Below are 25809 nucleotides of genomic sequence, written 5' to 3'. Positions count from 1 at the left end.
GAGTACGGAGACTGTCCGCACATCGGAGATTGCTGCGAGGATGTTGCGGGTAGAAGGAATGCTCACCTTGCTTCCCCGGAGCAAAGCAACGATTCCCCCGCACTTGCCAACAAGGAAGGTTTGCCGACCATGCACAATAACCGTTCAGGAAAGATTGCTTGGCATGCTACACGCGTACACGGATTGAACAAAGCTGGTAAGCCGTGTACTCAGCTGATGGCACGTCCCGAGTCCTATGACCATGTTTAAAAGATGCTTCTTGTGCTGTAGTCATATAAACGTCTTCAACTTTGCCATCACATAGCCTGTATTCGCTCAGGTTTCGTCCCTACGTCACTACACAAGCCACGAACATGGGGGTAGGCGATATCTCGATCCGCTCCAGCGAGCGTCCTGAGACGGGCAGCGTCAACATACCAGTTGGTGTGTTCCCAGCGTCGTCAAAGAGCGATTCAGTCGATGCACACAGGGTTGCGAACGAGATAGTCACACGGTTCAACGATGCGCTTGCGAAGCGAGATCATGCAGCGATTGCAGACCTTTTCTGCAAAGACAATAGCTACTGGAGAGACCACTTGGCCATGACTTGGGATCTGAGAACTGCGAAGGGCAGCTGTAAGTGTCCCTGCGCGGACTGCATACGAGACATAAACTGACTTCGTACGCCCACATTCAGCCGAAATCAAGAAGTACTTGGACTCTAGCAAGGTCCGGCTGGAAAAAGTCGAAGTGAGCAAGAGCTCGGATTATCGGGCGCCAAAGTTTGGAGCAATCGATGTTTTGGGCGACGTCAACGGCATAAATCTTTTTGTGACCTTCGAAACAAGTGTTGGGCGTGGCGAGGGTGTCATGAATCTCACGGATGACAGCGGGCAATGGAAAGTGTTTACGCTCTACACCTTGCTAAAGGAGCTCAAGGGTCATGAAGAGCCGCTGGGGCACCGACGGACGAAGGGTGTTAAGCATGGCGGGGACCCAGCCAGAAAGACCTGGAAGGAGACCCGGGATGCGGAGAAAGAAGAGATTGACCCGAAGGTGTTGATTCTAGGTGCTGGACAGGGTGGTCTGACAGTTGCTGCACGCCTGAAGATGCTCAACATTCCTGCACTCATGGTGGATCAGAACGAAAGAGTTGGCGATAACTGGCGCAAGCGGTACCGGCAACTCGTACTGCACGACCCAGTGTGGTACGACCATATGCCCTATGTACCTTTCCCAGCACATTGGCCTATCTTTACCCCCAAGGACAAGCTCGCTGAGTTCTTCGAAGCTTACGTGAATCTGCTCGAACTTAACGTATGGACTTCTACGAGCCTCAAATCAACGTCGTGGGATGAGGGCAAGAAGCAGTGGACCATGACTGTCGAGCGTCGGAAAGCAGATGGATCCGTTCAAACGCGGACTTTGCACCCGAAACACATCGTGCAGGCAACTGGTCATTCAGGCGAGAAGAATTTCCCCCAGATCAAAGGCATGGAAAGCTTCAAAGGCGACCGGCTATGCCACAGCTCTGAGCATCCTGGCGCGAATCCAGAATCTAAAGGCAAGAAGGCTATTGTTGTAGGGTGCTGTAATTCCGGGCATGACATCGCGCAAGACTTCTTCGAGAAAGGGTACGACATTACTATTGTGCAGCGCAGTACAACATGCGTTGTCTCCTCCGAAGCCATCACCGACATCGGCAACAAGGGTTTGTACGATCAAGATGCGCCGCCCGTTGACGATGCCGACCTTACTTTCTGGGGCTTGCCAAGCGAGCTTCTGAAGGCACAGCAGATCAAAGTCACTAAGATCCAAGCTGATCATGACAAGAAGATCCACGACGGCCTTCGCGCAGCTGGCTTCGTTGTTGACAGTGGGCCAATGGATTCAGGTCTTCTTATCAAGTATTTCCAGCGCGGTGGCGGCTACTACATCGACGTCGGAGCATCTCAACTCATAATTGATGGGAAGATCAAGGTCAAGCAAGGCCAGGAAATTGCGCAAATTCTACCAGATGGAATCGAATTCGCGGATGGTGATAAGCTGGAGGCCGATGAGATCGTGTTCGCGACTGGGTACCAAAACATGCGCACGCAGGCACGTAAGATCTTTGGCGATGAAGTAGCGGACCGCGTCAGCGACGTGTGGGGATTCAACGACGAAGGTGAGTTCAGAACCATGTGGCAAAAGAGCGGTCATCCTGGGTTGTGGTTTATGGGTGGTAATCTGGCACTCTCAAGGTTCTACAGTCGGATACTAGCGTTGCAGATCAAGGCTGTAGAAGAAGGCATGATAGAAGATGCTGAAGGTGCGAAGGCAAGGCTGTAGTGATATGTGACTACCATAGAACCACAAAAAGGGCCGCGGAGGTTCAACGCACCTGGTTCAATCAGCTATCCGAAGCCTTTCTCTCAAGTTTTGCCATTTTCAGATCTAGCGCGGGGTATGTCCCCACTTCTGGGTGCCATCTTAAACGACACAAGCTCCAAATCTGCATCAACTAATCTGCGTGCATCATCCGTCATACGTGCATACTTACTCAAGTTCTTCCTCCAGACGTCATGGCATCGAAGCCCCAGGTCATCCTCGTCGTTGGCGGAACGTCCGGAATTGGATACGCCATCACGCAATGCATTCTTTCATCGCCTTACCTACCATTGAATGCCAAAGTAATCGCATTTGGGCTTATAGATTCAACCATCAAGCTCGAGTTTACGAAACAACAGAGAGAGCGCCTAAGGATAGTCGAAGGCGATGTCACAGTAGAGGAAGACCGAGAGTTAGCGGTCCAGACATGTTTTAACCATTTTGGAGGACTCGATACATTGGTGTACTGCGCGGGCGTTATCACACCGATACAAAGATTGGAGAAGTTGGACATGGAAGCTGTGAAGAGAAGTTTTGATATCAATGTTTTCGGGGCCATGAGTATGGTAAGTAACAACTTGACATCCTAGCACTCTGAGCACATCTCGTACTGCAAGGTATTGCTCAATTACTGTCCTCATGACTAACGTCTCTTAGGTTCAGCTCACCCTCCCACATCTCCGTGCGTCACGGACATCTCATCCTCTAAATGCTGGTCGTGGCAAAGTTATAATCTTATCTTCAGCATGCGATACTACAATATCCTACCATGGTTGGACCCCTTACAGCACCACCAAAGCCGCACTAACCCGGTTCATTTCCTGTCTCGCACATGAAGAGCCTCTACTCAGCGTGCAGGGCGTATACCCGAAGTTGACGCGGACGAAAATGATCGATGGATTAGTTGAAGGGAGGTATCAGGGGGTTATGGCGGACCATGAGATTGAGCGGTTCAGGATTTGGGACGAGATGGGCGACGAGATGGTGGAGCCACCTGAGCTCTGCGGAGACGCTATTGCGAAGTTGGCGCTTGGACTTTTCGAGGGTGGAAAGAGTGGAGAGACTCTATATTATTACGAGCACATTCCACGGAAGATCGCGGGGACATGATGCATATGCTGACCGCGATCTGTCTGATTGGTAAAGCACAATATTCATGCGTATGAAAACAGTAGTTTCGTATTGAATCTCTGCTCAAGATCTCAAGCTATCTTTTTTCCAACGAAGGCTTTTCATACCTTACGCTTCTCCTTCGCAGCCTCCTTAATGATATCCGCTGCCTTTTCCGCAGTTGCATAAACAGTGGTCATGATATGGGAAGCTGGCAAGATGGGCATTACACTCGCGTCCACAATCCTCAAGCCCTCCACGCCGTAAACCTTCAGGTTCTGGTCCACGACACCACCATCTTCTCTGGAACCCATCTTGCAGCTACCTGCGGGGTGGTAGAGTGTCGACGCAGTACTGCGGATAAAAGCGTCGATATCCGCGTCGGCGGTGACATTGCCTCCGGGCGAGACTTCGAAGGGGTTGAGCGAGAGAATGGACGGCGCAGCAGCGAGTCTTCGAGCAAAGTGTACACCTTCGCGCAACAGTGCAGTATCGACTTCGTTGCGTAGAAATCCCACATCGGCGACCGGAGCATCGAACATGCTGGGCGAACTTGCCTTTACACTTCCACGCGAGTATGGATGCTGGAGTCCGAGAACCATGACGCCGTCAGCCCAGATGACCTCCATCATTGCGGAGTCATTAGCCTGAAGCTTCTTGTTAAGAGAATCAAATTGCGCTCCATAGCCTCGTGCGACTTCAGCGGGCGTGTTGGGTGGGAGGGAGGCGGATGATCCACCAGCGACAGCCTGAGACAAAATGGATTGCGTGGCGTTAGAGTAGGTTTGCACTGGCAAGAAAAGAAGGAAATCGCCGGTCGGGGAGGTCAGTGGGCCGGATCTGTCATTGTCGTACTGCTCGCGAGCTTGCGCGGCGAAGGTAGTGTTCGTTGTCAGGGTGTTGGTCAGGATAGTGGTGTTTACTGTGCCGCTGTCAGTGGTTTCTCCAGCTGGAACATATAACATTATACTCACGTATGTTCACTACAGCAATAGAAAGATGGTCGTGCAGATTGTATCCAACGGCAGGAAGATCAACAACTGTCTCAACATTGATTGACTCGAGCAGAGAAGCTTCACCAATACCAGACACTTGCAGCAGTTGAGGCGTATGCAGCGTTCCAGCAGCAAGAATGACTTCCCGCTTGGCTTTGGTCTGTTGGCGGGTCGCATTTGCAGAGGCCGAGAACTCAACACCAGTTACCTTGACCGCTTCCGTATCGTTGCATTTTTCTGTGAGAATACGCGATACAAGGTTGCCGGTAAGAATGTGAAAGTTTGCGCGCGCTTCAGCGGATGCATAATAGGCTTCCTCCGCGGAGGATCGTGTTGCAGTCTTTGGGTCCAGGTTGTGTGGGCAAAAGTAACCACCGAATGCGTTTCCAGTTGCTTGGTCGTTGATAGAGATACCGAGTTCCTCGGTAGCTTGCACTATGTTCTCTAAACAAAGCGTCAGTATCTCATGTATGGCAAAATTTGTGTTGGACTCACTCGTCGTAGGCCAAAAGAAGGGAGAGTAAGTTGTTTGCATATATCCTTTGTCTCCGTGGTATTCGGGATTGACTTCGATGTTATATTCTGCCTCAATCTCTGGTGTCGGTGGCGTAAAGTTCTCGTTCTATAACCTGGTTAGATGCTTTGACGCTGTTGCTGAGCAAACGTACCTTTTTGAAATATGGCAGGAATGTTTCAAAGTTCCAACCCTCGTTTCCTAACGTCTCCCATCCGTCGTAATCAGATCGCGCTCCACGATCAAAGACCATGCGATTGAGTTTCGTCGATCCGCCCACAATTTTGCCTTGCGGGATGGAAACAACGCGACCGTCCAACCCTTCATCCGCGGCGTAGGAGATATTCCAGTCGTACTTTGTTCCAACAGCACCGCCTGCTAGGCCTGGAATGGTGACATAATCCTCATTTTGGTCGCTGACACACAGGTTAGTATCTTAGCGATGCATGTAGATCTCATATAACTCACAAATCGCCAGCCTCGATGACCAATACGCTTACATCTATTCAGGGTCATGTTAGCCGCCTGCATGCCACGCGACATGTGTAAAGCCTACCCTGATCCTCGGATAGTCGATTGGCAACCGTGAGACCCGACGCGCCGGCGCCTACAATCACATAATCGTATTCTGGGAGCACATCTTCTGCTCTTGAAACCAGTTGCGCATTGGAAAGTGGGTGTGCGAGAAGACTAGTCGCAGAAAGGGCGACAGTCACTCCGAGACTCAATAGTGAAGGCATGATCGCAGCGTACAACAACAATCGTTTGTGTCGTCCTGCCAAAAGTACTTAGGTATATGTACATGTACATGTCGAGCAACCGTAATGACACCGCCAGTCGGGCCGCCCGCATCTGCCGATGTTGAGCACCAAGAGCGGCCCAGCCGAGGCGGGTTCATCAGGCTCGTCGTCATATCGCCGCATGGCGCGTTGGCGAGTTTCCGATTTATAATAGTTCAGCGGCTTTTGTACTACGTATGCAATAGCTTTTGAGCACAAACAGATTAGCGGAGGCGGAGTTGGACCCCACCCGATCCTCCGACCTTATCCGGGGAGTGTGCCGTGGTGGCTTCATGCGCCGTTATTGTGGCTTAAAGGATCGGCTTAATGGACCCGTAATTGGTTTCCAGCATCAGTTCGGTTCCTTGATGGAAGCAGGCTGTGCTAAGTAGCCTAAAACAAATATGTGGTCCCTTGTACATCTGAGCCAGTCTATCGGTCCTGTTCCTTCCAGTCGCAATTGTTAGTGTTGCAGCACAGTCGAGTACACATCACGTGCCATCTGTGAGTCCTGTACCTCGGGTCGGGCGAGTTTCGCTGGCTGTCGTTGGCAAGCACGTAAGCTGGCAAGCAACCACCCATCAATCTCGAGCAGTGTAATCGACGGAAAGAGTTGAACTGCCGACGCGATCTAGAAGCTCGAGCGACGTAATAATTGTTCCGCGTTAAGATTTAGAGATGAAAGTCGGGTTGCAGAGACACCTTTTGGGTGTAGCGCTCCCAGAGATGCGGTGGATTACTTGCAGATGAACATGTCATCGTTGCTGATCGTCGCCCAAGAAGTACACCAGTGTTTGATGCGATCCATGTCCACCCAACCATTTGTCACATCCGGGCTGCGAGCATTGAAGCACATTGTGAATCCAGTAGATCGATTGAGATACACTGCAAGATCTGTCTACAGGGTCGAGAAGCACCGCTGAACGCTAAGAGCAGTAAACAACAAATGTGCATAAGGAATCCATCAACGGGCAAATCTTCCCACCTAGAGAGATCAATGCGACTACTCACGAAACCGCCCAGATACTACTTCCTTGCAATCTGCTACGCCTCCTCTCCTTCTCCGATCGCAACTCTTTCTCCCTACTATGTTGGTAGTTCTCAATTATGAGGCTATCACTGGTAGGTTCCGATATTGGTCATTCAGCAGCCTTCCTCGCTATTCCATCAACAGTGAAGATGACAAAGGTATCCTGTCTCTTCGGCGCCGACATTGCGGCCTCGACGGACGAGTGATTCTTTCTCTCACTGACCGTACGCTTCTCACAAACCGACTGATGCTCGCACCCCTAGTGTTTGCAGGCGATCTCCTCGTACATGCTGACGTGTGAATGGAATGTTTCCTTGGCGAACTTGGTGTCCCAATCAAGCCAAGAACCACAATCGTTACACTGTTTGAACCCCTGGACTGACTGCGGTGTTAGTTCTGATGCATAAGTAGGTGAGCGCAGCCAGACATGCTATCAAAGGAGGCATGATGCTGGTAAAATGAATTGCCAGCTGACGCAGTTTCATGTCATCCTTTGTTGTACGATAGCTAAGCTTAGCCGTTAACATCGGCGCAGAATCCCAAAATCGACGTCACTCAATAGTATGTCCAACTTCGCCTACGAACACCAGCTCATCCGCTTCGGGCGCCTGGTCTACAGGTTCCTGCACATCCGCCCCACCATCCATCATACCCAAGGCCTTTTTCCTCAGGTTCAGTACAGCCATCAGGTGGTTCGCATTTAGGGGTTCCTCTTTCTTCGCTGCGAGAATCTTTGCGGTTTTGATCGCGCTCTTTATTTGACGGCCATTGAATTCCAACTTTGCCAAGTTGATCAAATCTGGTTCCTCAATGTCGATCTTCTCGTTTTCCATGGTAGCCAGGAAGTTACGCCAGACCTGCTGGCGGTCAGCTTCTGTAAGTGAGCTGTAGCTCAGCGTGATATCGATTCGAGATTCGAAAGCCGTGTCGATGCTGCGCATCCGATTCGTGGTCAGAATCATGATGCCTTTGTAGTATTCGAGTAGGCGAAGGAAAACCGAAACAAGTTCGTTGCGTTGAAGGTTGTTTGATGTGCGCGCCTCCATGAATACGTCCGCCTCGTCGAGGAGGAGAACAGCACCGAAGTGGCCGCACAGCTTTAGTGCCTTCTCAAGGTTGTCCTCGACAATACGCGCTGTCGTTCCTAGGTCACCAGCACCAAGCTTATACAGGGGTCGACGCAGGTGTTCCGAGACAGCCTCCGCGGTAAGTGTTTTACCAACACCTGGGGGACCACAAAGAAGCATAATCATGCCCTGACCTTTGCCGCCGATGAAGCTAAACGTGGATGGATAAAGTCAGTATCTTCTCAAGGGCAGTTCATACGGGGACATTACTGACTCGTCGAATGGCTTCCCTTGCTTGAACTGATCACGGTCTACCAGAGCCAGTACCAAGTCCTTTTCATTCTGATCCAGTACTAGACTGTCGAAAGCACGCTTAGCCCATGGTATCTCATGGATCTTTGTGACATCCAACTTCAACCACTTCTTCTTTTCAATATCGAAACCTCTGACATAGTGAACAGCCAAAAGGCATTCTTTGTCGGTCATTGGCGAAAGGTCCACTTGGATTGGCGATCCCGCAGTGTTGGGTATGCTGGAAGAGTACCGATTCATCGATTGGGCCCAAGTAAGTTGTCCAATCTCGGATAGTTGAGCATAGTCCGGAAATGATGGAGCCTCGAATTTGTGGTATGCTCGCGCATCAATGACCATTCGTTCGTTTACGCGCTCTTCATACTCGTCGGTGAAGGCTTTGAAGAAATGGCCGCGAAGCTGTTCGAATCTCCGACCGCGAGTGATAAGTCGCTCACGAACCTTTTCTTCGTTTGGAAGTCCGTCGAGGGGTGAAACCTCCAGTGTAGTCAAAGCTCGCAGACCTAAAATTTGCGTGTATGAAGTCAGTGTATGGCTCACATGCATTTCATAAGGGGTCATCTCTCACCATAGTATTGGGGTACACGCTTTGCTTGAGCAAGAAGACCACATCGTCTTCCATCCCAGTCAACCACATCAACGCCGATCGACCAGCATACCGGGATGGGCGGAGGAGGATACATCAGTTGGCAACTACGTACCATGCCAGCCGAGTCGGTCTCATGTTCCAGAACTATCATTGCGGGTATATACACTAGATTCAGGTCTTCGAACGCCACATGGCCCGTCTTTTTCACATCTTCGATCTTTTCGAACGATTCCTTCAGCAGAGGCTCAAGAACTTCCTGGAGCAACTGCAGGTGGCGTTTGGTTTCAGAGTCCGGGTCCAGATGGTCTTTGTAGCTAAGCATCGCTTGCCATCGATGAATGAACGGGAGAAATGGTGGTGAGAACGACTTCATCTCATGTTGTGTCAGACCCGGGTAGCCTTCCAATATCTTCTCCAGGGCCGTATGGAGAAGCTCACTGTTTATGCGTAATTCGTGGATAATCCATTCGTCTGTTTTCTCATTGAAACGATGGTAAACATTCACTGCAAAGGCTTCTCGAGTTTTCTTCGTTCGTAGCTTATCGCCAGTAGCACCGTAATGAAGCGGTTTCTCATCCACCCAGTGAAACCTGTCTGGATCTTGATCTGTCGGGACATAGTATATGTCTCGGTGACTGCAGCGCTTGCCCTTCTCTACAGCCTCGGCTAGGTCATCTTCGGGAGGGAGCTGATTGCCGGGAGGTAATCCAGGTCCTGGAGGAGGAACAAACCCAGGCTGTGGACCCAGACTAGGGTCCCAGAACCCGGCGTAGTTCATCTGAATCCAGTTAGTAGCTTGCTGAGAGTCTAAGCTGTAGCGCTGGTGTCTGACCATCTCTTGATCTGAATTTGGCCTTACCCGGCGTCGTCGGGGCCGCGACCGTGGGCTACTGACCTCATATTGCAGCGGCATACCAGGCTGACTGCACATGTTTCTTTTTAGACGAGGTTGTACAGTAGTAAACGTGTGAGTTGTGCGTGATTCTGATAAGGTCAAGATACTGGCAGCACGATAATTCGAAAATAATAATAAGAGAAAGCGAAGACGCGGTGCACGATGATTCAACAAGACGAAGGAATACTTGAGAGACCATGGACACCTTTTTGAGTGTGTAGCAGACGTCTTAGATCGAGGTTCACCGGAAAGACACTCGTGCGTCAATGGATGCCTGATAAGACCGGTCAAAGCCTTGCTACACGAAAGCCTCACGAACCATTGGCTAGGGGCTTAAAATAAGACCCCCGCACCTCAACAACACCCGGAAGAGTAAGTCGGCGTGAAGAACATGCGTGACACCACACCCGTGAGCGAAAAGGAACAGAGCATCTAATCGCATCCTCCACCTCCATCACCTCCTCCATCTCCACCGGCTATGTCAAGACCATGTCCACCGCCGAAGCCAATAGTATCCATGCCCGCATGCCCAAAGGCTTCATGACCTCCGTGCGATGAGATATCGTGCTCACCACTCCCAAAATCATCCTTTGTGGAGCATGTAGAGCTTGGATGTACGCTATTCGTCGAATCATCGTTTCCACCACGCGTGCAGCCACGATCTCCAGCGCAGCCAGGGTCGTGGTGTATAACGTTCGGTCTTGCACCAAACCCAGAGCCATAATGTTGGTGATGATCGATCTGAGCGAAAGGACCAAAGAGCAAAGACCGGATCGCAGGGTCAGTCACATCCTGCACCCTGGGTATATCTGAGGCACGCGATCGGTATCTCGGCGGTAGAGGTATAGCTGCGTCTCTTGTCTGCACAGGCTTGGTGCTGGCGATCGGATTGAGTTTTATGAGACGTGCGGGCTGTCGCTTCGGAGTCGACGAAGCTGCGGTGGCTTGTCTGAGATCGCTATTTACTACTTGGTGTTCGGAAGGCTTATGACGACGTGTAGGAAACTAGTGATAGTCAGTAGAAGTCTACAATCTTTAGTGCTAATACCATACTATGCAACACATCGTGGCGGGTTCTCGTGACGCGTGAGGATAAGCTGGAAAGACCCTGGTGGTCAACGCAAGTTATGGACACGAAAAGACACAGGCTCAAAGCATGGAGCAGGACCGCAGTGGGAAAGGGTTGGCTGTTACGTTACGCACATATCGCCGTCCTTCGCAGCAACACCATAGCCCGGGTCCTGCCTTGTGGTACCCGAGGAGCCGTGGTGCAGCCTTCAAAAGTACCACGATTTGTACTGTCCAGGATAGAAGCGTAAAAGACTACACCTTTGATGAATCGCATACCTTGTCCTGACTAAGATAGCCCTGAACGGCTCGTTTCGCTGCATCGCGCAACGCGACTCTACTAATTAGCTGCAACAGCTCCTTGCTTGCATTGTCTCGCGGGAAGTTCATGAAGACCAGAAGTGGTTCGCAGATTACAGCGTATGGATTTCCGGGTATACTGACCAAGTGCATCGCGACAAACCTTGGGAATGCAGTCCCTCTCCCACGACGCGACAACAGTGCGTGTAAGGATGGACTTTTTGGACATGGCTCCCCACACATTTACGCGTTAGTGGTGACTGCAATGTCAAACAATGCTAACAATGAGACGACATGATAACGTTGACCGAGTTAGTTGATGGCAAAGTGAGGTGGCAGACACGATGAGCCAGAGTGATTGTGGCCAGCGCTCGCGCTAGGGCCGGCGCGACATTGATTCTGCTAAATCGCTGCCACAACACGGCCATAACATCTTCTGCTGTTGTTCATTATAGGGCCGAATCCTGCGATAACGATTCAGGATTTCCAATGAATTTACCACCCAGCCATGCCACCCATGAGCAGATCCTCGAGTTTATGACATCATCGCAGCCTGGCTGTCCACATCCGATACGAAACGCAAGGGCTATCGGAGGGCCAACCCAGAATGATTGTGGTGTGAACCCCTATACCAAACAGTATATCGCGCACACGCAAAAGTGCGTCAAACTTCACTGCTACGGTCGATTATCCGACACGTTGTAGATGAAGAACCGCTTACAATAGCTCAATGGGTCCCTAGATTGAACCGTCTTCCGGGCGCACGTAGCAACAGTCAGAGCTGACAATCTGAGACCCGAATCATCACGTTTTTCCATGGACTGCCACGTCGACGAAAACACGTGAGATCCTTGTGTAAATCACTTCACCGCTCCACCCAGGAATCAAGGCACCATGGCAGGATACGAGAGTTGATTGTTGACATATGACAAGTCATGGCTGATATGTCAATTCACTCATAGTATAGATGTCATGTGCAAGTTGATTCACTCAACACAACTTTCGTGTTCTTCAACTCAAGCCCCAGAACTTTTGCGCTGAACGACCCCACAAACCCTTGCGCACTTCATTCCACCGCACCACTTAAACTCAAGACCCCTACTACGTCATATTTGTGCGCCATAGTCAATCTCGGTCAACCAAGGAGTCGCAATGTGCTACCACAACTACTCACAGCACAATGGGTAAGTCGTTTCGTACCGCAGCGGGATCGCTGGATAGCGGTTCTTCTTGAAAACTACCTCTCTGACTGCTTTGATTTACAGGTGCGGTCATATTGGGGAGTCGCATACGCACCCATGGACGCTGTGCGACACAGCGATAGAGACGCTTAACCGAATTCGCGGGCCAAACTCCCCACCAGTCTCTCCGCCTGCAGTAAACTTCGCATCACCACCCAAGCGCAGCTCGTCTACACGACGTTTTTTCTCGCTGAGTGGCCAGCTTTCCCGATCATCTACAAATGCATCAATAAATTCGCGACGCGCTGTTTCTGGCCCTTCAGGCGCAACCACGCCCAGAACCTCAGACTCAAGCGCAGGGTCCTACAACTGTACCACGACTCTGGACTACAGCACCCTACCAGATCACCAGCTCGCGGCCGTGAGATGTGAAGTCCCAGTCAAGCGCACCCATGTCAGTAGGGAAATGGTCGTCTGCAAAGATTGCGCACGCGAGATCGGCCATATGCGCAACATGATCCGGACTTATGATAAAACCGGTAGCATACGTGGCACCATCGCGTTTGAAAAGTTCCTTAAGTGGGAAGGAGAGGGCGGAGGTGAAAGAGAGGGCGATCTGACGGTACCGTTGAATGATGGTGATGATGGAGGGGTGTTTGGGGCGAGGCAGGCCATCATTCTGGGTCATCCAGAAAGCTCGTTGAATGCCGAGGGGCCGCGTGGCCTGGGAACTTTGGAACGCGAAGGCGGTACTGGGTATTACTATTAAACAAGGGGATATGCCTCGAGGGATTCAGAAAGAAGGGTGAAGACGTCTTGAGTCTTGGTGGTGACTGCGGCTGCGCAACCCCCTACCATTCGTGTGGTCCGGCCCCTCCCTTAACTTACCAATAGTGTGTCATAGGTATGCAAGTATGAAATAATGTTCGAGATCCTTCTTCATCATGTGACAAGACGATCGCGATGCACGACCCGGAAGGCCCGCCCCGCAGAGTTGTCAAAGGTCGTATGAGAATTCGCATCATGGTATGGTCTCGCCACGGTCTTGGTATGCCGCGGAGCTTGTACCTGGATATGCACACACGACCCACACAAATCACTATTCCCGTCACCAGTCCACATGAGTCAGAATTCAAAATCATGCAAGGGAAGTGATCCTCAGGTCAGGATTGCCGCGGGGCACTGCTATTTGAATGTTCTGATCAGCTCAGTGGCAAACTCCTGTCGTCCACGTTTGGTGCATGTTCAAGAAGGCTACATTGTCATATCCCGTGGAATGTACGTTTCCATCTACTTCCCTGAATTGGAGTTTTGCGCATTTTCTGTATCCACGGCCACTTCTTTGACACTGTTCCCTGTTCGCACCACTCGTCCCTAACACCATGCATCAAAAGTCCCATATCCGGAAGCTGCTTTAGGCTGCGGGGCGGCAATCACGGTTGACGTGTAACCTTGAAGTGAATCCTACATCCCGGACATGCAGGATTGCAAGCTTATTAGCTGATTCATATGTCACCTCACGGCTTCCTGCAACCTTGCCATTCAAGGTCGCAAACAGAGAAACCTGTCTCTAGGATGCTTACAATCCTACTGTTCACCAAAGTAGGACTAATGACCATTGCCCTACAGATTTCAGGCCTCCAACATACCCAAAGGCACATCTCTATCATCCTGTCTCCCACATGCATTGTCTAGGTAGAAAGTGGACTCAATTTTCTGTTATACATCACGGTGCCAAAAACTGATTGCTGAAAATAATTTGCCTTTTCCGCCCACAATGTGTCCATCACCCATAGCGATTATATGCACGCCTCATGGCAAAGCAGTGATAATTACAAAGGCACCGAGTTTCATCGGTAAGTTCCGTTACTCGCATGGGTATCGGAGAAAGTCACCGGCGGCGAATAGACTGGCAGAAGTGACTGACGCTCCGCGGCGTCTGGTGAGCACTACACTAGGTGGGGAACAGCTTCCGTGCAGCTCCACATTTTATTTATAGTCCCAGTGGCCAGTGACCTCGATTAGAATTTCCAAGTCTGGAGATGATCGTGAACGCTGCCTTTCGTTCGTCGGTTTTGCTCTCCGCTGCAAACAACACTCATTCCTTCCTGCCTAAAACTTTCCACACTGAGTAGTTTGCTTTCGGCAACATCCACCGTAATCTCCTCTTGCCACTGACCTAATATCTCTACAAGGAAACTATCTGCCCGCGGTAATTGCTTCCGCGGTGCGTAGTCGCGAGCTTGAGATGAGACCAAGCTATTGGTTCGGCGTCAATTCTGCAGTCTTCAACAGACTTGTTGTCTACCTACCCAATGTAGATATATGGTCAAGTTTTTGGGTATGCCAAGCCATCTCATCTCCTGCTACGAGAGTGTATTGGTTCGGCGCAACGTCCGCAGCGTTCAACAGGCGTATTACCTATTTACTCGAAGAAGCTGCCATGTGGAGTTCTCTTCCTCCGCGGAAAGTCAACATATCATACGAACTGATATTGGATTAGTCGTATGTCGCCATCAATCAATAGAAAGATCTCCGAATTATCCAACAGAATTGTGTCACGGAACCATCGCATTGCATGGAGACTCAACTCAAGATGTGAAATAACATTGGCTTGGTGGTATATCCGCAGTTTTCAACATCCCCAAGATTTCCCAGAATAAGCAGGTAGTGGATCTTTTCACATTCGCGGTTAATGAGTCGGATATATCAAAACTATCAGTGACGTTTGGGTGTAGTCAAGATCAGGCTAGTGACGGCTATACAGGTTCTGAAGGCTGACCTGGACTTTCACTAAGACAAACAGAACAAGAAGAGGTGAGGAAGTACGAGCGAACTACTTCTAGCATGATCACGGTACCGCTGTACCCGGAAAAGAGAAGTTTACGAAGATACAGACACGCCACTGACTTGGTGTACAAACGAGACCATCGTAAAGCCAGCTTATGAGAGAAGTGAATGACACTAACAGTCATCACAAGGTAGAGACAGTATTGACGCGCTTTCCACAATGACCACTATGTACCATGTTCCTTTTCACGGTCTCGTCCTGCAACCTTATCCACACGGAGAAAACACCACTAGACTCCGTCACACGGGACGTACTCACTAACTGTAAGATGTCTAAGAAACACTAGTCCTTTTGCAATGATGAATTCCTTTCCTACCTAGGTAATCTCCATCGCACTACCGGTTTCCACCACCAATCACGCAGCCAACCGTCCTGCCACCGACATCATATCTGCGCAGTCGATCTCCGAGTAGCATTGCATCAACGCGTCTCCAAAGAAGCTGCCGTCATGTGCATCGAGCTTCACACCCGCTACCGCCGCTGCGCACGCACGCGCCTCCTTCATTGGACTTACTGCCTCATTCTCACACCTTCCCAACGCCAACCAAGCACTGGGCGCGCCTGCAGAAGATACAAACTGCGCTACAAGGAAAGCAATGATAACGTCGGCTGTTTCGAATGCAAACTGTCGGAGATTGCTGGCTGGGGCGCAGTGTCAAGATCCCCAACTTCCTCGAATCTTTCAGAGACGTCGCCTACCGTGGCTAGTTTCTTGGACTATGGGTGCAGGTCACCTACTTTCCCGGCGTTTGTGGGGAGATCGCCGACATTTCCGATACTAGAGAAGTCGCCGACGGTCTCTACGTTCGCCACTTCGGCTGGGTTGCTAAGTATTGGCACCGGAGAAAGGGAAAGCAAAAATAGCGAAACCAGTGTTGCTGCGAGCGATAAGCCGCTAAGTCCAGAACTAGGAGATTGGCGGACGAGTGGTGACAGGAAGGAGATTTCGGGAAAAGAGCTGGTGGAAGGGGCTAAAGGAGGTGGCGTGAAAGGATGGTTTAAGAAGAGATTTAAGGCTAGGGAGGGGTACGATGGTGCAACTTTGGGATTCCAGACGATGGATGCGTAGGCTGCGAAAGTGGCCAGAATACAGTATGCTTTAAGACTACATGGGTAGGACCTGGTTACAATGTTGACAGGTAAAACATCGACTACCTTCGCGCTGTATTCAGGATATTCGCATGCCAATCGAACGCGCTCCATACGTACCAAAAATGCTACATGACAACGATGATTGTGTGCTCTCCGCTATTTGCGCAAGCAAAAGCCTGTATACCCCCAGATATCTATACGCTCGCCTTTTCTTTGCAAAGATCATTAATGCTTTCGTCTTTTACCAAAGCTTTGTCTCAAACCTCTCCCTCAGCTTCTCATATTTCTTCACATCGCCCACACTAGGTCTAACAGTCTTGGCTGCCTCAACAAAGTCCAACTCCTCCACAATGTCACTGCGCCGTCTTAAGGCATGCTGTCCGGCTTTTCGTAGCATACTCTCAAGATCGGCGCCCGAGAAGTTATTGCAAACATCTTGGCGGCCTATCTCAGCAAGTTCGGGAGCAATGACGCCACGCTTGCGAATGTGCGCTCTCAGGATATCGACACGCTCTTCTGGCTTGGGAAGTTCGACGTAAAGTAGGGTCTCCAAGCGTCCAGGTCGGAGCATCGCTTCGTCGATCATCTCGGGCCGGTTGGTGGCTGCGATAAGGTAGATGCCTTCACGCATGGATAGGCCGTCGAGTTCGGTAAGTAGTGTGTTGACAACGCGTGCGGAGGCTTCGTGAAGCTCGGTAGAGCGTTTAGGCACGAGAGCATCGAGCTCATCGAAGAAGATAACGCATGGAACAGAGGATCGAGCGCGCATGAAAACCTGGCGTAGAGCTCTTTCAGACTCTCCTACGTACTGCAGCCTGTTAGCATCGAACACAGATTATATCAGAATATGTAGCGTACCTTGTTCAGCAGTTCCGGCCCCTTGACACTGATAAAGTTCGCCTTGGACTCTGCCGCCACCGCCTTAGCCAGAAGCGTCTTACCGCAACCAGGTGGTCCCCATAAGAGTACACCGGTGGGTGCAGAGATACCAAATTTCGCAAACTTTGCAGGGTCTTTGATAGGCTCGCAAATAGCCATCTCGAGCTCTTCGCGGACGCCTGCCAGCGCGCCAACGTCTCGCCATGTAGTGTCCGGTACGGTAGCAAAGCCCTCTCGTTTTGACGATGGGGTAATAGTAGGCAGAACGGCTTCAAAGGCTTCCATTGTGATGACAGTATCTTCGAAACCTTCTGGTCGGGGAGCTTCCGTGTCTCTTACACGGGTGATTAGTCGCCTAATCGATTGGTTCATGAGGCTATCGGCATTAAGAGAAATGCCACCGTCGATCTCCATCGTAGTCTCCGCGTTGGCCGCCTGCTTTTCGAGTGCTCTTCGAAACTGGTCCATGGACCATGTGCCCGCTTTGCTTACAAGATCTTTCAAATCAGCGCCAACGAATCCTGCTGTCCTCTTCGCTAGTACACTGAAATCGACATCAAGGGATAGCTTTGGTTCGCGTGTAAGAGCCTGGAGTATAGACCGTCGCATAAGCTCATTCGGTACACCCATGTTAATCTCGGTATCGAATCGGCCTCCTCGACGCAAAGCTGGATCCAGACTGTCGGGACGGTTTGTAGCGGCCAGTACGATCACAGGCTTTCCATTGTTGCCCTCCATAGCAAGACTGTCCATCGATATCAGAAGCTGGGCAACTATCCTCTTCTCCATCTGACTCTGGGCACTGTCGCGCTTGGGCGCAATAACGTCGATTTCGTCGATGAAGATCAAGCATGGGGCAACCTCCTTGGCCTTCTCAAAATGTTCCCTTACTTGCTTCTCAGACTCTCCAGACATACCCGACACAACGGATGGACCCAAAATCTCAATAAACGGCACACCGAGCTCGGCAGCGAAGGCTCGACTTATGACAGTCTTACCACATCCTGGTGGACCATGGAGTAATATACCGCGTGGTATTGGGATTTTGCGGTTCGCATATTCCTGAGGGCAGAGAAGAGGCAACACGAGATGCTCTTTGAGCTGTTCCTTGACTTTTTCCACGCCACCGAGATCTTCTAATGTAACCCCCGTGGGAGCTGCTGTGTCGATCTTGCTCTCCTTCTCCTGTGCCCCTGCCTTCTTCTGTCTCTTGGCTTCCCTCTCCTCTTTTGTCTTCCCACTGTCTCGCTTTTTGCTCTTCTCGCTCTTCTCACTCTTCTCCCCGTTTGCAGCTGGCGGGATTGCCCATTGGCTGACAATCTGCTTATTCATCCAATCGCTTGATCGGTCCTTTTTGTCTTTCGGTTCGTCCATAGTAAAGTCTCCTTCGAGTTCTGCCATTTCGTCTTCGGAATCGGGTTCTTCGTCTTCGCGGATAACGTCAATTACGCGGTCGATTGAATCTTCGATTTGCTTCTTTGGCCGTCTCTTCAGGCTCGAGTTGGAGCGTTGAATATAGTCGTATACGGTCGACGGGCGCAGTTTCAGCGCCGACTCATTTTTCTCGTCGAGATATTTGCGCACCACCTGGTACACTTCCTTGTCCAGGCCTGCCTGGAGGGAGGGTCGGCCTTTTGATACCATGACAACTAGCGTGGTATCGCAGAAGTGTCAAACGTAGAGCGAAGACGGTATTTATGCGCCAGGATGAGTGTAACGTAGAATAAGAAAGCCGGTTCGGTACGGCCAGTGTACCTTGGGCCAGAGGAGTCTATGATGGCTGCGTTAAGTGTCAATTCCCGTGATCTGGAACTGCTAGCGCTAGTGAGCCTTAGCGCCTATTATCAGGAAACAGGTACGAATGCGGCACGAAATGGTCACGTCGGACTTGGACTTGAGAACAATGCGACGGTGCTATTTCACTTTTGATGCGCATGCTCGCGTCTCCAAAAAAGTTCGCGACGACTTATCGATAAGACTAGCGCAGAACTAGCCTCGGCCCTAGCTCGCATACGTCAATCAAGGCACAGGGACATGTCGCATGCGCAACCCTCATCACTCATGGAGATCGCAGCAATATGGGTAACTCGAGCAGCGCAAACAAGATCTCTGCCCAGGATAAGTGAGTCAAGCCCAGCAACGTGTTAAAATGTCGCTGACATGCCAGGGCGATCCTGGATATGAAGAACCAGCGCGACAAGCTGCGACAGTACCAGAAGCGAATCACCGTCCTCACCGACCGCGAGAAGGAGATTGCGAAGGAATGTCTAGCCAAGGGAGATACAGGCAAGGCAAAGCTAGCGCTGAGGAGGAAGAAGTACCAGGAGGGTCTCTTATCCAAGACCGATGCCCAACTAGCGCAGCTGGAGATCCTCACCAGCGACGTCGAGTTCGCCCTGGTGCAGAAGGATGTCTTGTTTGGTCTGCAGCAGGGAACGGCAGTTCTCAAGGAGATCCACAAGGAAATGGGCGGCATCGAGAACGTAGAGAAGCTGCTGGGTGAGAACGAGGAGGCTCGTGCTTATCAGGAGGTGCGCCGCATAGCCAAGCCTTTCGTAGCATGTATGCTGATAGACATTCCAGGAAATCAGCGAGCTCCTTGCGAACAAGATGTCCAACCAAGACGAAGACGAAGTCGAAGACGAGCTCGATGCTCTCGAAGCAGAAGTCAACGGCACCGTTCCTGCGTTACCCGACGCGCCTGTCGCACAGCCACAGTTCACACCCGAAGAGAAGGCGCAAATGGCCAAGGACAGAGCGGCGAGACGGGCGAGGGAAAGGGCTGCCGAGCAGGCATCGCAGCCCATGTTGGCATGATGAGACATGGCACTGGCGTATAGATTGCATTAGAGCGTGGCGTTGGGGTGTTTTGCTGGCATGGCGTGGACGACGTGACACTTTGGGCATACTGCATTTTTGGTACATGTGCGCACATATACAAGAGTCTATATGGAGTTACTTCTACGGCTTGGTGCATGTGGTGACCACGTGTGCGAAACGTGGGCAATGATGCATCGTCCTAGATGTTTGCCCCTTATGTCAGTCTCGCTTTCTCTTCACCCACCGAGCACGTCATACCATAGCTCCTGTCCTACATCTACACCATCTTTCCTGCCATCCATCTACGACGCCAGAATCTGCCGACCCTGCATCAACAACCCTGACCCCGACATCCATCCGCATCGAAGCTCGAAGCTACCCCGCCATCCACCCCACCACTTCCAGCCCTACCGCGCAAACACACCCAACATTGCCCACAAACATGTCGCACTCACACTGCCACGACGAGCATCACGACCACTCCCACGCTGACGGCCACGACCACAGCGACGACATCACCCCAGCCCTCCAGAACATCCTCTACGAACAACTCGACTTCCCCAAGCTCGTCACGCTCAACGAAGATGAATCCAACAGCGGTCGCGCAATCTGCCAGAAGACATGGGCCCAGCGCCTCGAACCCGAGCCCGAGCTGAAGAGCAGCGCCGATGAACAAATCCTTATGACGGTGCCTTTTACAGGCCAAGTCCGACTACATTCCATCATCCTACGAACGAGCCCTGGCCCCGACTGTCCCAAGACCCTCAAAGTCTTCGTCAACGAAGATTCGCTCGATTTTGAAACCGCGGCCGAAAAGGAACCCACACAGATACTGGAAATCAGTCAGACGAGCGAGGTGCAAGAGATACCCGTCAAGAGGGCCAAGTTCGGCACAACACGCAGTCTGAGCTTATTTTTCGAGGACAACTGGAGTAATGGCGAAGAGGACGAGACGAGAATAAGCTATCTGGCGTTCAAGGGCGACTTTATGAAGCTCAACAAGGAGGCTGTGTCTGTCATGTACGAGGCCGCTGCGAATCCCAATGATCATAAGAATATTGTAGGAATTGGACAGGGTGTAGGACGGAGTATACAGTAAGAAGACGAGCGCCTGGCTAAGGCGACATGGCCATGTTGAGGGAGCTTCACATTGGGAATGGCGCACGGTATGGTGTCAAATCAGGTTCATCAGGGTCATTATCAGTTAGCATGGATATGCTACAGTCTGTCGCTTCTTGAACGCCAATATATGTATATTAAAAGCATTTCAGTCTGAAGGGTCAGCAAAGGCGCATGGAACATTTATTAGAGATGACATACTCAGCGTATCATTGCGCTTTCGTGGGTATCGTGTCGTCCATGTATGCATGTATATCCTTTTCCCGTTCCGTGTCGCCTGTCGACTTGCGCTCTGAATGCATCCACTCTCAACGTCGCTTGTTTTGTGGTGTTGCTCCAATGCAGTATGCTGGGCACATAGTCCATCTCTCTGTGAGGCCGCGTAAAACCCTCTTCGCCAGCTTCCGAGTCCAACTCCTGGTATCCGTTCGTGGTTTCTTTCCTTGCTCAAGTATGTTTCGTTCCTCCCAGCACCTCTCCGTGAACCTTCCCCCAGTCGATCTTTCCGTCAATCTCTTCATCCACCCTACCCACCACCGCCACACTGTCACCCCGTATAATGTACAGTCCGAGTGGTACCTCTTCACTAGGCTCTTCGTCTTCTATCGGTCGGATGATGCGCTCGACGGCTTCTTGGAGGACGAGGTTCATACTACCGTCGCATGAGTGGAGAAGGCCGACCATCGTGCGGCCATCGAGGGTAAGAACTGATACACGCTCTAAGAAAAGTCAGCAGGGAAGATGATACCACAGCAGACGGGACTTACTGTTTAGGTAGGCGTTTAGTGCCATTGTGAGGGTTTGGTTGGGGTATGCGTTGGTTTGGGAACTCGGATATTATCTAAGGGCAGCTTCGTGAGACCAGCAGATATAAGATATGCAAGAGGTGTCCTTGAAGCGCTATTTGCACGCGCTCGAAGGATGCTCGCGCAAAATTCCGTGGTATAGTATCGCGTTGTGGAAAGGTTGCGACTTGCTCAAAACTTGGTTCGTCTAAGTTCTGAGGTTCGGATGGATATTCTCGGCGACAGAAGGTTTGCTAGAAGATGTCTCGGACGAGTGGACGAGGAACACGGCGAGTTGCTTGCGCTTGTCACGATTTGGTTGAAGCTGCACATGAAGCTCGCGATGCTTTGCCGGTGGAGCTTCAGATGGCACGTGCATTCGGCCAATCAGAGTCGCAGGGTCATGTCTGCCTAGGTACCTAGGTAATGTCTTCGTTCTGAATGTCACAATTATCTCATTCTCACAGCTCAGTGCGACACCTAGGAATATGTGTTCTACAAGAAAATTCATATCCAAGACATCGATAACGTCCTACCTAGGTATCATGTACTTGCGTGCTACCTAGACACGCCGAAAAGTCGGGAGCCAGCACTTCCTCTAGCTCTTATTCGCGATGACCACCTCCGGATGACTTACAAGGAATGGAAACTCTGTCTTGTAATAGAGTCTCCGGAAGGCTGTATGGTCAAGGTTTTGTATTCGTTCAAGTTTGGTTTGCACGGAGGTGGTATTGTCCCATGGATGGGTATAGTGGTACCACACCGCGATATTTCCAATTATTCTTAAAGAATCGCTGGCATTCACCCTTTTCTGATTTTTTGACAATACTTTTTTTAAAGCGAACAACATGGCGAATCTTCTCGACGCTGTCCAGCAGTACCCTTTCCTCGATGCACTTTGTTCGCATCTACGCATTGCCGACTTCAAAGCACTTTCAAGAACCAGCTCCGACTTTCGAATCTGTCTCACAGGAAGAAGCAAGCCCGCTCTACCCAAGCACAAGACTAAATATCCGTTTCAACCAGTCTCCAGACCCTGTACTTGTAGTAAGAATCATTTGGCAGACTGCCAGAAGCATGGTCCACCGGAACTGCGTAACCTGCTCGGGAAAATTGACCGAACTTGCGAAGATTCAGATCACGAGAAGAATGGAGCTTCATATCCTTCGATACCTGATGACTGGAAATCCGTTATCTGTGATGCCCTTGGTGATCTAAGCAATGTCAACTCATGCTGCAAGTGCACCCGAACCATATGTTTCCAATGCTGGTGGTTACACATTACCAAGGGAAGTGCCAATACTCGGGGTAACGGTCGGGCACATCATGCATGCTCGACATGCTGGAATACGGATTTTGAAAAGCTTCGTAGCGACGATTCCTCACATGCATTTCCCGCGACACATGGTCATCGTACATGGCGACAGGCGCAGCTTCAAGGCGACTTCTGCAAGTGTGGTCCAGCAATTCATTGCAGACCTTGCACTAACGAGGTCAGCCCACCTCCGAACTATACCCCAATCGAAGAAATATCGCGTCTAGACCAGTTCCTATCTCCGTACCCAGAGCCTTCCCACAGGAAGTGTATCGCTTGCCCCACATACATGTCGGAAGACGGAATAGAAAAGATGAACCACTTCTGCCCTTCCTGCAATCTTCCTATACAAATGCGCAATGGCGATCATCCTGTCGAACGGCAGTCTCAGAAATTAGGCGTCTATCGCGATGATGAAAACGACATCGATCGTGAGGTTGAGACGGTAGGACCCGACTACGAGTCTGTTCAAAAGTTTTGGAAGCGGCAGTGGATAAGAACCAGCGGCCGGTTGAGTCCACCGACTAACTGACAGCCTGTGCGATATGAATGAGAACGTATCAACCAAGGTTCGGTGCTCACCACGGATGAACGTAGCCACTTGGATCGGTGCTCGTACTTCAAGCCCATACGCGCACCTGTGTGGGATTCTGAAAAGCTTCTATTCGAGCCGCCTCCAATCAGACTCCCTCACTACATGTGGCATCGTATCATTGGGTATGTTCTACACTAGGTACTATATTTCCATGCAACAGGATTATACTAACAACTCTTCATCAGGAGAACCTGGGGCTTCTGGACCTGGATCGTGGCAGATATTTCAGGTCTATTTAGTCTAGAAGAGTTCTTGGTCCAGCAATTTGGTTCTGTGTCCAAGTTCTTCACGTACGTGAGAAGATAGGTTTGGAGGAAATGGCAAGGACATCAGTACGTATATACGGTGAAAACAACGTGGGTATCATTTAGGAATGCGTGGCTTTGACACCTAAACCTAATTTACCTCATTCAAGACATTAAACATACGGCCTCCAATAGTTCTCTGTTCGTGGTTCGGACCTTTCAAGTGCGACGGTACTGGAAAACAACATGCATATCGCTTTCGAAGCGGTGAGCCCTCAAATTCGCTCTTGTGACCACCTGTGATGTCTATCAACCCGTGAAACAGGCAAACTGGGTATACACGATATCGGAATAACGTCTTGATCCACAAAACAAACATTTAGAAATGATGGCGGCTGTTATTCATAGTATTCGTGTATGGTGCTATACTCTCGAAATACATGTTTCTCGAGTGGCTGGGATTAAGGTTTGTGGGCAAAAAGTAGATAATCCGGAGTCGGCCCCTCTCGCGCGACGGACCCACGGTTGCGTTGATAAGAACAGTCAAACTCGCGATTCGCAACCATAGTTTGGTTTAAGAGACAAATCCAATACTTCAATTGCCAGATCCTCCGGCTCTGTCCTAAATTCCTACATAAGCTTCAACTGCACTTCTCAAATCAACTTGACGATACGAACATGATCACCGCCACAGTCCGCACCGCAGGGCTTCAAGTCCGAAGCTTTCACAAGACCGCTCTAAACTCAGTTTTTACCGAAACGGCAACTCGTGGGACCAACGAAAGTTATCTTCGCCATCACAGAAAGCACAATAAAGTCGAATATAGCCAGTCTCCCGTCACACCATACAATACCAATGTCAGAGCAGAATGGCAGCGCCATCGTGCAACCGAGCACCATCAGATCTGGCCGTCTTCCCCTCAGAAGCACTCTTTTCATACCAAGTTGTCCTCGCAGGAAACATCAATTACCAAACCAACACATGCGATGACCTTCCGAAAGGACCGCGAGATGCACATCGCCGCACGCCAAACATCGCTTAAAGCACCCGAGGAACACGAGAATCCAGATCGTGAATTTATGAAGACTTGGCTCGGCGTTAAAAGGGAATTTGGCTACCTGCGCTCAGACTTGCTGGACGCTGTGCTGGCTGATGGTAAAAAGGTTCAAAACCAGAGCTTCATGGGGCGGCTTTTTGACAGCGAATCTAAGACTCAACATTAGATAACTACGTGCGCATGCTTATTACCTGCGCTGTGTTTCATATTGCAGTAGTGCTTCTACTTGCAGGACTGTATCTCGAGATTCCATTCCGTAGCGGTGGAAGAAGAGACGTGACGTGTTTGTGTATCACGACTGGTATGTCAATATATGGACACAGGAAATATCGGTAGAATCTGTACACAAATGGGAACAACGGGGTCCTCGCATTTTGCTCATGAGGATCTTTTGTACATACCTCTACTTATCTGGTGTTGGTGTTGGTGTTTTGTGGTGACCTAAAAGAAGCCGGATGAGCATTAATTACCATACCATACCCAATCCAGCATGGTCATTCACGCGCACATGTTGATAAACTGTGTCTTCGGTCCATTTCCGCACAACTACCAAGCTTACACCGTTTTGACGATTGGCACCCAAAATTCCTTGCACTTTGCGCTGTCACCCAGCCTGTTCTTCTGAGATTAACATGCGTACATATCGCCCGACTTCCAGCAGGATCAGTATACGCACAAATGATGTCATTTTGGATGCCTCCCGAGGTCAACATGCACAGAGAATTTCGTACCAGCATCACCAGAGCATCATACCATAGAAACCATCATAGTGTCTGACTAGAAAAGCAAACTTTGCCGCTGTCGCTTTGGTATGGGATTGACATCCTTACAGTTTTAATCGCATCTTCCCAAGTTTTGCGC

The 25809-nt window shown here is 50.5% G+C and overlaps 9 protein-coding genes across 9 annotated transcripts; 5 read left to right on the top strand and 4 right to left on the bottom strand.

The window, feature by feature from the left end:
* Positions 1-353: 353 nt before the first annotated feature.
* Positions 354-2310, top strand: J4E82_002642 (uncharacterized protein; the record flags this gene model as incomplete). Its single annotated transcript, XM_051728941.1, has 2 exons — positions 354-615; positions 677-2310. 2 exons carry the CDS (start codon positions 354-356, stop codon positions 2308-2310), a joined length of 1896 nt encoding a protein of 631 aa, XP_051591459.1.
* Positions 2311-2543: 233 nt separating this feature from the next.
* J4E82_002641 (uncharacterized protein) lies at positions 2544-3459 on the top strand (the record flags this gene model as incomplete). Its single annotated transcript, XM_051728940.1, has 2 exons — positions 2544-2915; positions 3007-3459. 2 exons carry the CDS (start codon positions 2544-2546, stop codon positions 3457-3459), a joined length of 825 nt encoding a protein of 274 aa, XP_051591458.1.
* A 122-nt stretch (positions 3460-3581) lies between these two features.
* On the bottom strand, positions 3582-5708 carry J4E82_002640 (uncharacterized protein; the record flags this gene model as incomplete). Its single annotated transcript, XM_051728939.1, has 6 exons — positions 3582-4381; positions 4434-4898; positions 4950-5076; positions 5123-5384; positions 5437-5470; positions 5525-5708. 6 exons carry the CDS (start codon positions 5706-5708, stop codon positions 3582-3584), a joined length of 1872 nt encoding a protein of 623 aa, XP_051591457.1.
* Positions 5709-7328: 1620 nt separating this feature from the next.
* J4E82_002639 (uncharacterized protein) lies at positions 7329-9645 on the bottom strand (the record flags this gene model as incomplete). Its single annotated transcript, XM_051728938.1, has 4 exons — positions 7329-8055; positions 8119-8659; positions 8725-9557; positions 9605-9645. The coding sequence occupies 4 exons, from the start codon at positions 9643-9645 to the stop codon at positions 7329-7331; spliced, it is 2142 nt and encodes a 713-aa protein (XP_051591456.1).
* Positions 9646-12160: 2515 nt separating this feature from the next.
* J4E82_002638 (uncharacterized protein) lies at positions 12161-12958 on the top strand (the record flags this gene model as incomplete). The annotated part of the gene is made up of 2 exons (XM_051728937.1): positions 12161-12192; positions 12274-12958. 2 exons carry the CDS (start codon positions 12161-12163, stop codon positions 12956-12958), a joined length of 717 nt encoding a protein of 238 aa, XP_051591455.1.
* A 3415-nt stretch (positions 12959-16373) lies between these two features.
* Positions 16374-18655, bottom strand: J4E82_002637 (uncharacterized protein; the record flags this gene model as incomplete). Its single annotated transcript, XM_051728936.1, has 2 exons — positions 16374-16940; positions 16991-18655. The coding sequence occupies 2 exons, from the start codon at positions 18653-18655 to the stop codon at positions 16374-16376; spliced, it is 2232 nt and encodes a 743-aa protein (XP_051591454.1).
* Positions 18656-19089: 434 nt separating this feature from the next.
* Positions 19090-19828, top strand: J4E82_002636 (uncharacterized protein; the record flags this gene model as incomplete). The annotated part of the gene is made up of 3 exons (XM_051728935.1): positions 19090-19133; positions 19179-19542; positions 19595-19828. 3 exons carry the CDS (start codon positions 19090-19092, stop codon positions 19826-19828), a joined length of 642 nt encoding a protein of 213 aa, XP_051591453.1.
* A 445-nt stretch (positions 19829-20273) lies between these two features.
* Positions 20274-20930, top strand: J4E82_002635 (uncharacterized protein; the record flags this gene model as incomplete). The annotated part of the gene is made up of 1 exon (XM_051728934.1): positions 20274-20930. The coding sequence occupies one exon, from the start codon at positions 20274-20276 to the stop codon at positions 20928-20930; it is 657 nt and encodes a 218-aa protein (XP_051591452.1).
* Positions 20931-21397: 467 nt separating this feature from the next.
* On the bottom strand, positions 21398-21742 carry J4E82_002634 (uncharacterized protein; the record flags this gene model as incomplete). The annotated part of the gene is made up of 2 exons (XM_051728933.1): positions 21398-21669; positions 21718-21742. 2 exons carry the CDS (start codon positions 21740-21742, stop codon positions 21398-21400), a joined length of 297 nt encoding a protein of 98 aa, XP_051591451.1.
* Positions 21743-25809: the final 4067 nt, after the last annotated feature.

The sequence above is a fragment of the Alternaria postmessia genome (genome assembly GCF_024291825.1).
Source record: "Alternaria postmessia strain BMP 2775 chromosome Unknown scaffold_10, whole genome shotgun sequence".
Lineage (NCBI taxonomy): Eukaryota > Fungi > Ascomycota > Dothideomycetes > Pleosporales > Pleosporaceae > Alternaria > Alternaria postmessia.
This window is presented reverse-complemented; position numbering and strand designations above follow the sequence as displayed.